This window comes from Phyllostomus hastatus, unplaced genomic scaffold (assembly GCF_019186645.2).
Source record: "Phyllostomus hastatus isolate PE091 unplaced genomic scaffold, TTU_PhHast_1.1 phas_contig_34, whole genome shotgun sequence".
NCBI lineage: Eukaryota > Metazoa > Chordata > Mammalia > Chiroptera > Phyllostomidae > Phyllostomus > Phyllostomus hastatus.
The window spans coordinates 10,906,956-10,919,557 of NW_025333857.1; the positions used below are offsets into that span (position 1 = coordinate 10,906,956).

Consider the following 12,602-nt stretch of genomic DNA (forward strand, 5'->3'; position numbering starts at 1 on the left):
AATGCAGCTCACCTGCTGGTCTCTAGAGCACTTTCCAACAGACTCTTGAGTCAGAGTGGAAGTATCTCCCACTGCGGCAACCCCAGCTGTAGCCCACAGTCAGCTCTGAGTCTCAGTTTCCCCCTTAAGTCAGCCCTGCCCCTCAGCCACCTAGCCGCGGTTTGTCTGAGTCGCTTGACCCGCGGGGTCCACCTTACTGGTCTGGTTGTTTCGGTTGATTTTTTTCTTTAATTCCTTAGTTGTTGGAGTTTCATGCAGTTTGATTTTCTGGTACTTCTGGTTGTTTATTGATTTTAGATTGGTTATCCTCCTTTTGGTTGTGAGAGGAAGTGAAGGGTTTCTACCTATGCCTCCATCTTGGTCAGAACCCCCATCTTTTTCTCATTTTAGCCAATCTGTTCAGTATGTGGTAGTACGTTATGGGGGTTTTAATTTGTATCAAGTTGACTAAGTTGATCATCTACTCATATGTTCATTGGATATTTGAGTACTCTCATTTTGAAGGGTGTTTAATTCTATTTCCTGTTTTCTGATTGTCTTTTTCTTATCGATTTGCAAAAATATGTTACATATTCTAGATATGAGTTTTTATCAGATATATGTATTATTCTTTCTTGCATTCTGTGGCTTGCCTTATTACTCTCTTCAAGGTACATTCTGATTAACACATGTTCTTGATTTTAATATAATTTGTCATTATTTTTGTAACTGGAGCACTTAATTATAGAATCATTTATTGTAAAGATCATCCTGTTTCTTCACAGCACTGCAGTGCCACCTCTGTAATAAATCCGGTGACCTTGCTCATGTGTGTCTGCTTCTCAGCATTCTATATTCTCCCATTGGTTGGTTTGTCTAACCTTGCCCCAAGACCACATGGTCAATCAGTGCAGTTTTATAGTAGGTTTTGATATCTGGTAATGTATATCCTCCTACTTTGTTTTTATTCTTCAAGATTTCATTGGCTATTCATGCACATTTTAAAATCAGCTTGCCAATTTAAAAAAAAAAAAAAACCCCACTGGGATATTGATTTGGATTGGGTTGAATCTAAATATCAATTTGAAGAGAATTAACATTTTTACAACATAGTCTTCTAGTCCATATGCATTGTATATCATTCCATTTGTTAGAATCTGTTTATTTTTTCTCTGTAATGTTCTGTATCTTCCAGCATAAGGGTTTTGCATGCTTTTGATAAATTTACTCTGTGTACTTGGTAGTTTTGATACTATTGTAAATGGTATAGATTTTAAATCATATTTTTATTTGTATGGTATAAAAAATCTCACTGATTTTTTTGGCAATTTCTTAGTGACTATTTAATTTTTAATTTTTAAACATCTTTTAAATTGTCACTGATTTTTATATGGTGACTTTTGTATGCATGCAGTAATCTTGCCAAATTCATTTATTAACCCAATTAGTCTGTACATAATTTTCAATTTTCTGTGTACACAATCATGTCATCTGCAAATAATGACTATTTTATTTCTTCCTTTCTAATCCTTATGACATTTTTTTTTGGCTTATTACACTAGCTATGTCCTCCATTATAATACTGAACAACAGTGGTGATAACAGGCATGCATATATCTACATTTCTGTATTTTATTATCCAAACTTATATTAGTTTACCATTTTGTTAAACTTTTCAAAGAATCAACTTTTGGCTATGCTGATTTTATGTTTTCTACTGCACTAAATTTTATTCTTATATTTATTATTCCTTCCTTTTTCCTTTCTTTAAATTTAATTTGCTGTTCTTTTCCAAGCTTCTTGAGATAGAAGCTTAAATCATGATTGTTTTCTCTTTCTCTTTTTTAATATATTCTCTGAAGGTATAAGTTTCCCTCTAACACTGTTTTAGCAGTTGTGATTGGCTTATTTTCATTATCATTCAGTTCAAAATATTTTTTGATTTCCATGTTGATTTTTAGTTTAATCCTTGGATTATTTATAAATGTAATGTTCCATTTCCAGGCTACTGGAGACATTTTAGTTATCTTTTGGGTATTTACTTTTCATTCCTTGTTCATCAGGGGACAGGCTCTAAATGACTTCAGTATTTTGAAATGTGTTGAAATTTATAGTTTGCCATATGGTCATTTTGGCAAGTTCACCTATGTACCATTAAAAAGTATAGGAATTCTATTACTGTTCTACATGCCAACTAAGTTTGATCACAGCATTGTTCAGATATCCTGCAAACTTATTGATTTTATTTGTCTGCTTATTCATCAAGCTATTGAGAAAGACATTTTAATGTTTAGCACTTTTACCGTGGGTCTATTTAATCTTTTTTGAAAAAAATCTTTTTGAAAACAAAATGGTCTGCTCATTTTTGTCATATATTTTGAAGCTATTTTATTTTGTGTACATTGATTAAAACTGTGATATTTTCTTTTTTTTAAAGTTTATTTTTTTCTTTTTTTAAAGATTTTTTTATTTATTTATTTTTAGAGAGAGAAGGGAGGGAGAAAGAGAAAGAGAGAGAAACATCAATGTGCGGTTGCTGGGGGCTGTGGCCTGCAACCCAGGAATGTACCCTGACTGGGAATCGAACCCGCGACACTTTGGTCCATAGCCCGCACTCAATCCACTGAGCTACGCCAGCCAGGGCTAAAACTGTGATATTTTCTTAATGGAGGGACTTCATTATCTCCATGAAATGTCCCTACATTTCTAGCTTCTTCCTTTTTCGTATGTCCAGAACTTTTTCATTGTATACTGGATAGTAAATAAAAGAACCACAGAAATTTTAGTTGAAATGGTGTTAAACTCCTCTCCTCTGTTAGGCAGATAGAGTGAAGGAATGATCTTCACAATCAAATCAGGGATTGGACTGGGTTAGGCTTATTTACAGCTCTGGTAAATCTCAGTCTATGTCTGGTTCAACCCTGTTCCTAGGATATGCCTCCCCAAGATTTTCAATCGACAGTCTAATCAGACTCCTAAGTATGGAATAGTTACGAGAGATTCTGAACTGTCCTCATAGGTTTTCAGCTTATCTCTTTACCTCTCCATCCCTTAAAGTTCCAAATCTTGGCAAATATCTGGAGGGAGACACAGGCTGCGTATTGGGGGTTCCTCAAGTCTCCTGTGTTGTCACTCAGATACCATATAAATGTCAAGATCTCTGTTGGTTTCTCTGTCTCTTGCATCAGATTTTTACTAAGGTCAAGCCTCAGTTTCAACCTCTAGCTCAGGTCAAAAAAATCAGTAAATGCACCCAGGTACAAAGAGCTTTATCTTTAGTATTAATTCACTACTCATGTGCTTTGTTTTCAGACCCATTCTCCTAGCCAGTCTTTGTTCCCTAAGCACAAGACTGAATGAGATTTCACTCCGCGTTTCAGAAGAAGCCATCAGCCTAGTTCTTTAACTTTCAGGGCAAAATCAAAATTCAGCAAGTATCTTACGAGGAAAATCTCCAATTTGTCTCTTATATTAGTCAGAGTCTTCGGAGAAACAGAACGAAAAAGAGGTAAATATCTGTGAGCTGGAGAAACAGGAAAGCCAGTGGTATAATTCAGTCTGAGTCTAAAAGCCTGAGAACCAGTGGTGACAATGTCCAAGGGCAGAAGATAGACATACTCGTTCATGCAAAGAGAGCAGTTTCACCCTTCCTTTGTTTTTCTGTCCTATTCAGGCCCCTAACAGATTGGACGATGCTCAAACGCATTGGTGAGGATGATCTTCTTTACTCAATCTACACGTTCAAATGCTAACCTCTTCTGAACACACACTCACAGACATATACAAAAATAATGTTTTAGTAGCTACCTGGGCATCTCTTAGCCCAATCACACTGACATATAAAATTAACCATCACATCACCCTAGTCTAGTGGAACCACTAAAAGGTCCACTGGTTTCTCTGTCCTCTAACTGGCCTCTTCCTGGCCAACCCCCAATCCTAGCCCACAACCAGAATCACTGAATACCCTCCTCAGGGATGGGAACAGTCCTCAAAGGGTCTCCTATTATGGTCTTTTTGTCTATCTATTCATGTTTGCTTCTACAGTTCTCTAATACCTTTAAAATGGGATTTATTTTTCTCATTTATCCTGCTGTGTCTACATGTTAGCAACAGCAGCAATGCCCTGCCATGAAGTACTCCCCCCTACTCAAAAATGGAAGTTAAAAGATTATATTAAAAACTTGCAGGGTAGGGGGGAGTGGTGGGGAGAAAATGCAGACAACTGTAATTGAACAACAATAAAGTAATTAATTTAAAAAAATGAGATGACACACAACCCAAATATTCCCTAACCAGATATATTTCAAAGTTAAATACATGTGAGATGGAAAGAAAAAAAAAGCAAAACAACTTGTGGTTGAGTACAATGTAATATGCTCACCTGCAAGGCCAGGTTTCAAACCTGGCTGCTTGTTTGTTTCATACATTTTCAACATAAAATTGGGGATTCCTGCTACCATCTTTCCTTGGTCTAAGCGGGCACCTCCTTTTAATGCCAAGTGATAGACCCCACGGGGCATATTCACCATTTCTTGTTTCATGAGCGACATAAAAAATTCCTCCAAAGCTGAAAGAGATAAAAGAAGATCAAAAGTAGAGTATTACAGTACACTAGAAGAGAAACATTCATTCTTAACTCTCTCACACACACACACACACGTGTGCACACAACAGCAACAATAACAACTTAGCCTATTTCAGACCAAACTTCACAAAGTAAAAAGAGAACTCTTGATCCTTATCCTCTTTTTAGTGCCCCAAGTCAGACCATGGTGCCCAGTTGCTCAAGCTTAAAAACGTAGCCATCCTTAACTTCTCTCTTTCTCCCACTCCTGATATGTACTCCATTAGCAAGGCCTAGATCAACCTTCAAAAATACATCCTAAATCCATCTCCATTTTCACTGCTACTTGCCCAGTCATATTTCCTCTCTTCCTCATCCTAATTTAAGTACAAGTTTGTTGTTTTCTACTCCTCATGACCACCCCTACAAACCATCTTGTCTACTCAAAAGCCAGAATTTTACATCATTCCCCTTCCTAACATCTTCCAAAGGTTTTTCACTGTAGATGGAATAACATCAAAACTTCTGACAATGATCAAGTCTATGATTGAGCCTGACTTCCCCTCTTACCTTCTCTCCAACCACCTGCCCTCCTTGCTAGAGATGTTAAAGACACACTTCCACTGGGCCTTTTTTCCATTCCTCAGTAACACAAAGTTCATAGCTAACTCAGGGCCATGACACCTGTTATTCCTTCTACATGGAACACACTAGTCCCAGACATCCATGTGACTGGCTGCTTCTTGTTATTTAGGTATTTTCAGAGAGGTCTTTTATCTTTCTGTAGCAATATCAATACAATTATTAAAAAACAAAATATTAATTTCTTGGCTGTGGTGCCTCTAATTAATTCCAAAAAGCTTATTACTTGCCATTTTTACATATTATAAGGTAACACAGAAATGTGGGATCAGAAGACAATAGATATCCAAACAAAATACTTGATAAGATTACAGGTTCATATGCAAGTGTCATTTTCCTAAGAACCACTAGAGGTTGCCCAATGCAAAAAACGAAAACATTAAAAGTAAACAAAAAAGGAAACTACTGCATGTGCTTCTTATTACAGGAACAAAAAGGCAAGGATACACCTAACAAAACTGGAATTTCATTCTGAATAGATTTAAAAAGTCTCCTTTAAAGACCATGATGAAATTAAAGGCAGTAAGGGCTCACTAGAGCATCTATTGGGTACCCAGTCTTGTTAATCCCATATAGAAACACCCTAGATGCAACCAAGCTTCTCCATTCAAAGCCAAGAGAACACTGTGTGGGATGCTTTCCATTTACCCGCTCTAGGACCATCCTCTGCCCTCTCAACTGTGCTCCGTGCCCTGGAAGAATAACCTTTAACAAATGCATCATCAGGCTCCCTTGTCCTCTGGCTTCATTGAAAGGGAAACACTGGCAGGAGGCCAGAGAGTGGAAACACAGTGGGGTCAGGCCTGTATTCCCCAATACCCACCTGCAGGTTTGCTACAGGTAGCCTACATTGCTCTGGAAGGCCCTGGCTCCCCTATTTATGACACAGATGCTCTCTCTCATTCTCCTAACTGCTACCTCCCCTTACCTCTTCTAGCTAAGGGACATTAACCACTCTGGGAGGATTCACCATGGCTTATGAATTTTCCTTTAACCTTGACACCATAAGTATAAAGAGTCCCTTCATTCAACCACATTCAAATCAATTACTTCATCTGAATTTGCCTTTCCTGTCAAGACCCTAATCAATATCTAACTGAAAGAGATAAATAATATCCAACTGCAGACCATATACCCAATACTTGCATTCACATGCCTGCATATGACTGCTTCAAGCCCGCTGAGGATAAGTATAGACTTTTTGGGATATAGCTACAATCACTGTTTGTGAGGACACCAGCGCTATGATGAGAGAAGGTAATTTCATGCTTCCTATACGGAATCCTATTCTGGCAAAAGCTGATATATGTCAAGAAATAAGTCCACATCTGCAACAGACTAACCCAGGAATGTAAATTTGTCTACTTGTCAAGTTCTTCAGAGAACTAAGGATTCTCATAATAACTCCAGCCCTGAGAATAGTTTAAATGAGGATAAGATGCCATGACTGCAACTGATATAAAAACACCATCTTCCCTAGCCACTAAGCTACCATGTAGAATTTTTTCCCCACTCATTGAGTCTTGCCCTACGATTTTCCTTACAGAAGACCAGGTCAGAATTTGAACAAAACTGAAAATTTGTAGGTCACATTGTTAGTTATAAATTTTTAAAACAACCTAAATGTCTTTCAACAGATGAGTGGATAAAGAAACAGTAGTACATCCTAAAATGGAATACAGCTCGGTAATAAAAAAGACCAAGTCATACAGGCAACTATCGGGGTGGACTCAAAATGTCCTGAGTGAAAAAAAAGTGCTAATTCCAAAAGTTTATATACTATATTTAGAAACCTAGAAAAATCTGAATAGGTCTATAGTTAACAATGTTGTACCAATGTGAAATTCCCAGCTTTAATATTAAACTATGGGTATGTGAGATGTTATCAATCCAGAGCAGCTTAGGTAAAAGTAAACAGAAACTCCTGAAACTATTTTTGTGACTTCTTGTAAGTTTTTTGAAAAAACTTCAGAGAAGTTAAAAAATGAAGAGGAGAAAAGGGCCAGGACGCACTCACATCCAATGCATTCTGGTTTCCTGCCTAACGTGTGTCATCCACGGTGGGCCTGTTAGGGTGTACATTCCTGAGACTGGTGCTTTTTCCTGGTTCTCTTCTGAGTACTCCCAGGGAGAGTGAGGCACAGGAAAATGAAGAACTTTGTCCATGGTGACATGGTTTGCTGGACACAGATAGCATCTACACTACCCACCTAACTCTAACTATTGAATTTTCTCAAACAGATACAATTGCTGATCTCAAATCCTCCCCTTCTTGGGGAAAGGGGCTAACAGCCATCAAGGACAAACTATGTAGAGGAGCCGCCTCATGGCCAGCACAGCACTGCACAGACCAGGAGGACAGAAACAGCAGATGATGCAACAAGTATCTCCCCTTTTTCTCATACCATATGCCCAGCGGGTGAGGGGTCTATGTAAGAGGAAACATCAACATTTAAAAAGCTCAAGAGGATTTTTAACTCTAAGGCTATTTTAGTATACAAGACAAACTTTGGTAACTGATGACTTTTTCCTTCAACTCAATATTAACTACAGGAAAGGTCCTCGACTCTGAAACAACCTAAATGTCTTTCAACAGATGAGTGGATAAAGAAACAGTAGTACATCCTACAGTGGAATACAGCTCAGTAATAAAAAAGAGCAAGTCATACAGTCAAAAGAAAACCCTGATGTAGCAAGTGGGAAAAACAGAAAAGAGGAACAGGAAACAAGTCTTTGCTGCTTGTTCAGGGCATCAGGAAAAAAGAAAAGGTGAAGTCTTTGTCTACGTTGTACCATTAAATTTTCTCTAATGAAAGGAGGTGGGGATTTGGGACAGGAGCTTTATCTAGAAATAAATAATATGCATATGGCTGAATCTCTTAAGAATCTCCATGTGAGATGAAACCAAGGAAAAATCTTCCAGTGTTACAGTATAGTGAAATAATGATTGTGAAGATATAATATTTCTTGGGTTTATTGAACTTAACTTTCAGAAATTAAATTTTTACATCCATGAACATCCAAGCTAGAACTGGGACAGGATAGGTTATGGATGCATGTTCAGCAAAATGCTGGCTAATACTGAATTAGAATAATTACATATACTTAGAATAATTTTTAAATGCCATGGTTCTGTAAAATTTATGTTGAAACTAAATGACCATACAATTTGATCTACTTTTTAAAGGCATTAATTTATAGTTCCCCGATATCGGTACCATCTTTGGAATAATTCCAAAGAAAGATTAAATTTATAATTATGAAAGTAGCCAGTAAATCTTGGAAGATTCTAATGATCTTTTCACTTACCTTATATCATAATAAACCATTATTTCAATCAGTGACTTAAAGTACCACTGCAAATTTGTTTTACAGAAGAAATTCAGAATTTGAAAGAAATTTTAACTTCTCAGTAAAAATGGTTATTTAAATTAGTTTTCCAGTTCAATTTTATTCAAGTCTAACATATTCAGAATATTTTGAACACTGTACTACTTTGAGGAGCCCTATAGAACAGATGGATGCATTTGGCATTTCAGATAGAAAATATGTATGCAAGATTAAAGTGAGCTATTAATATCTATGTGTCACAAAAGAACACAATCAGATAGGTAAAAATCACTGAAAACTGCTAGCTTCCCTGCCACTAAATACATAAGCATCACCTGGTAAAACCAAAGGTGAGGTGAGTGACAACAGTTTGAGATAGCAATAGCCAGGAACTGAAAGATCCACATCCTTTTCATCACCCTCATCATCTTCATCTTCATCTAGCTCATCAGGAATAGGGATTTCTGCTCTTATCTGCAATGACAGAGAAGACAACACTATAACATTATGTAAAATCTTTTCTTTGTCCTTTTTATGTCAAGATTTAAAAATTGAGTCAGATGCATTGCTCTATAATGTCAAAAGACCATTAAAATTTTTTAAAACTATTCATTTTCAGATTAACTAAATGTTAACCTCTAATTATCTTATTAGATACAATCCCAGATCCATGTAAAGCACTAATGATAATATATAGTAAAAAAATCACCATAAACCAACAAAAGCAATGACTATTATAGAAAACTAATAAAATCTTATACCATGTGACAGTAAAATGCAAATACCGACACATTGAATATATTGAACTGCTATGGTTTATAATTAAATATTTTCCTCGTCTGAATAGATTTTTTTTAATTTGTGATTCCAGCCATATCTCCATGACAAAATTAAAATCTTCCAGTGAGATGTATAGTAGAGATCAGGAAAGGACAGAGTGCTTTAGTTGACTTTATTTTTGACTTGACAGTTTGTTGCTCTAGAATATAAAAACACTAAAATCTATAATTGGTAGCTATACTTTATTGTATGTGATTTGCAATTTGAAGATTTTGTGGTTGCTCTGTGATTAGTTAGGGTTGTCTGAACCAAAAATAAAAAACGTAAAAAGATTACCACTATTGTAATTTACACAAGATATAACTGTCAAGCAATTAATTAAATTTTTAATACTTACAATGACGCACCATCATGATGCCCACATGGAGATAATTAAGCATTAGGGAAGGAAATCCAAATATATAAAAGTAGTTGCTATAACCATAAAGTGCCAGAACCCAGTCATTACCATTAGCCTGTCTCCTGGAGTTATTTTTAGAAATAATTAACAACTCCTGCAGACTGCCTTCTTCATAGGTCCCCAAAGCACTGTTCCATTTAGGAACTGCACTAATTCAGGGTTCTTGCATGGGGATTTTAAAAACAAGAGGAAATGCTTCTCATAAGTACCATAATCTCAACTCCAATGAAGCCTTTCAACCATAACTAGTGTTCTCTTCAACAGTTAAGGAGTGAAAGCAACCTGACTACCCGAGCACTTTCAAAGACAAGGTTTAATTCCGATTCAATATTGAGTACCTAATTCTCAGAAAACTGAGCCAGCCATAATTACAGAGATAACAATAATCCATGCTTCACATGGGACATTTGTTGATATTAATGCATACGAGAGAAACCCTGGCATGTCTGCAAACCTCTTGGTTCTGACAAGTTGACTTTTCCAAGTATCTCTGGTCTGCATACCTATTTGGAAGTTACCAGGGTTGATGTCATCAGGAATTATCTTAGAGATTCTAACCAGTCCTAGTTGACTAAAAAGTTTCCAGTAAAGTAGTTGGTCTGGGTCCATTTGCCTTACTTCCTGACTTTTTACACATCCACAGTACAAATTTTGAAAATAATATGTAAACAGCACACTGGAGAAACAGACAATGCTTTCGGCTAGAGACTACATCAGGAGTACCAGTTACCACACTAGTCCATCAAAGCACTAGGAAGCTCTGTTATACATCACACTAGAGTTATAGGAGACTTAGGGAGGCGAAGGGCAGAAGTAAACACTTAAGCTAATATGAAAACTCAGAGGAATGGCGAGGATGTGGAGAAATCAGAATCCTCATACACTGCTGGTGTGAATGTAAAATGGTGGAGCCCCTTTGGAAACCAGTTTGGCAGTTTCTCAGAATGTTAAACACAGTTATCATATGCCCCAGAAATTCTACTGCTAGGTATGTAACCAAAAGAAGTGAAAATATATGATCATACAAGAACTTGTACATGAATGTTCATGAATGTTAATGCATTATTCATAATAGCTATTTAAAAATGGAGGCAACTCAAATGCCCATGAACTGATGAAAACATAAACAAAATGTGGCATATCTATACTGTAATATTATTGTCATGAAAAAGATATGAAGTGCAGATATGCTACACAGAAATGAACTTTGAAAATACTATGCTGTGAAGAAAGCCAGTCACAAAAGACCCCACACTATATGATTTCATTACAGTAAAGGTTCAGGACAGGCAAATTTAGAGACAGAAAGTAGATTAATGGTTGCTTAGGGCTTGGAAAGGGGTAATGGGAATTGACTGATAATAAGGTATTCTACAATTAGACTGTGGTTGCTCTGTGATTAGTTGCACAATTCCTTGAATAAATGAAAACCACTGAATTGTATGCTTTAAGTGGGTGAATTAAATGGAATGTGAATCATATCTCAATTAATCTGTTTAAATAGAAGGAAGGCCATAGTGGGGAACAGAGGAAGAGGAGGAAGGAAGGAAGGCTATAACAAAGAGGCAAAGAGGAAATGAGAGAAGGGAGACGAAGAGAGGGAGGTGTTAGAGGCACAAGAGGAAGAAGAAGGAGTAGTGGAAACCTCCATCAGCTTCAGTGGGACTTTAACTGGTATATGAACTACGCCAAATGATCAAATGCCTCACTTTCCATAATTATTTACTATAAAAGTAATAGAATCATTTTCCCACAGATTTTAGCCTACCCAGACTTTCTGCTCCATCAACCTAAATTGGTTAAATAAGTCACAGCAACCAGGACATCAATATTTCTGAGAGCCACTAAAGGAAGACCTACTAGGTTGGGGATTAAACAAAACTGATCCACTCATCCATCTTAAGCTATCTAATTTCATATTCATACAACTGAATGCCTATATCTGTAGGAAGCTACAAATGTACTGTAATTTAAGTAGAGATGACATAACTCTGCCTACTTATAATGATATAATGACTCCTTCAATTTTGTTTCTTCAAATGTAAGTTGATTCTCCTGAACAAATTAGCACTTATTATTAGAACTTGGTTCCATTACATTTCTGTCCTTTGTTCTGCTCATCTCTGAAAGAGCTATTTATTCCAGCTTCCCAATGTGAGCTCCAGCCTTTTCCCTTGGCTTGTGTACAACTGAAGACGATCAATGTGAGTATAACTAAGGAAAACTGAGACATCGTATGAAAAAATGCCTGTTAATATTATATAATTTGGGTGATTGTATTACATTAGCTGCTAAAACACCCAGGAAAACTGCACATATATTTAAAACAAACACACACGTACACACACTACTATGACTTTCCAATTATAGCTAACTTTACTGGAGAAACTTTAATGGAGAGCCAAATATAAAATGATAAATTACTTTTAAAATCTTCTGATTGAATGCTGGAAAACTTATATTGGAAAAACAAAATGTCTTACTGTGGGTTCTGAGCTAGATAACCTTTCAACTACCTTTCTTTGTGTGTAACCTATAAAAATCAAGGAGTTTGAACATAAACAGAGGGTTTTATTTGGAACACATCAAGTATCTGCATAAATTCCTTTAAAAAAAGAAACAGCTTCTGATGAATGCAGTGACATTCACTTAAATCAAAGCCTAACAGGTCACACCATATTAATATGAAGCTGGCATGAATAATGAGTCATTTTATATTATATTCACATCTAAAATTAACTCAAGAAATCAACAACTTATTTTAAGATCTCTATAATAAAAATGTTTAATTTTTAAGTAGCTAAATATTTTTAAATGAACCCAAATCAGAGAGAAGAGCCAATC

General features: G+C 36.3%; 1 protein-coding gene across 4 annotated transcripts in view; it reads right to left on the reverse strand.

Annotated features, from left to right (window-relative positions):
• Positions 1 to 12,602, reverse strand: part of FOCAD (focadhesin) — a 310,882-nt gene that overhangs the window by 97,491 nt on the left and 200,789 nt on the right. For all 4 annotated transcript variants that reach the window (XM_045840183.1, XM_045840184.1, XM_045840185.1 and 1 more), the window contains 2 exons: positions 8,854 to 8,992; positions 4,364 to 4,549 (listed from right to left, as the gene is read on the reverse strand). In XM_045840183.1, the coding sequence (XP_045696139.1) occupies positions 4,364 to 4,549; positions 8,854 to 8,992 (325 nt within the window). The remainder of the gene's footprint in view (positions 1 to 4,363; positions 4,550 to 8,853; positions 8,993 to 12,602) is intronic.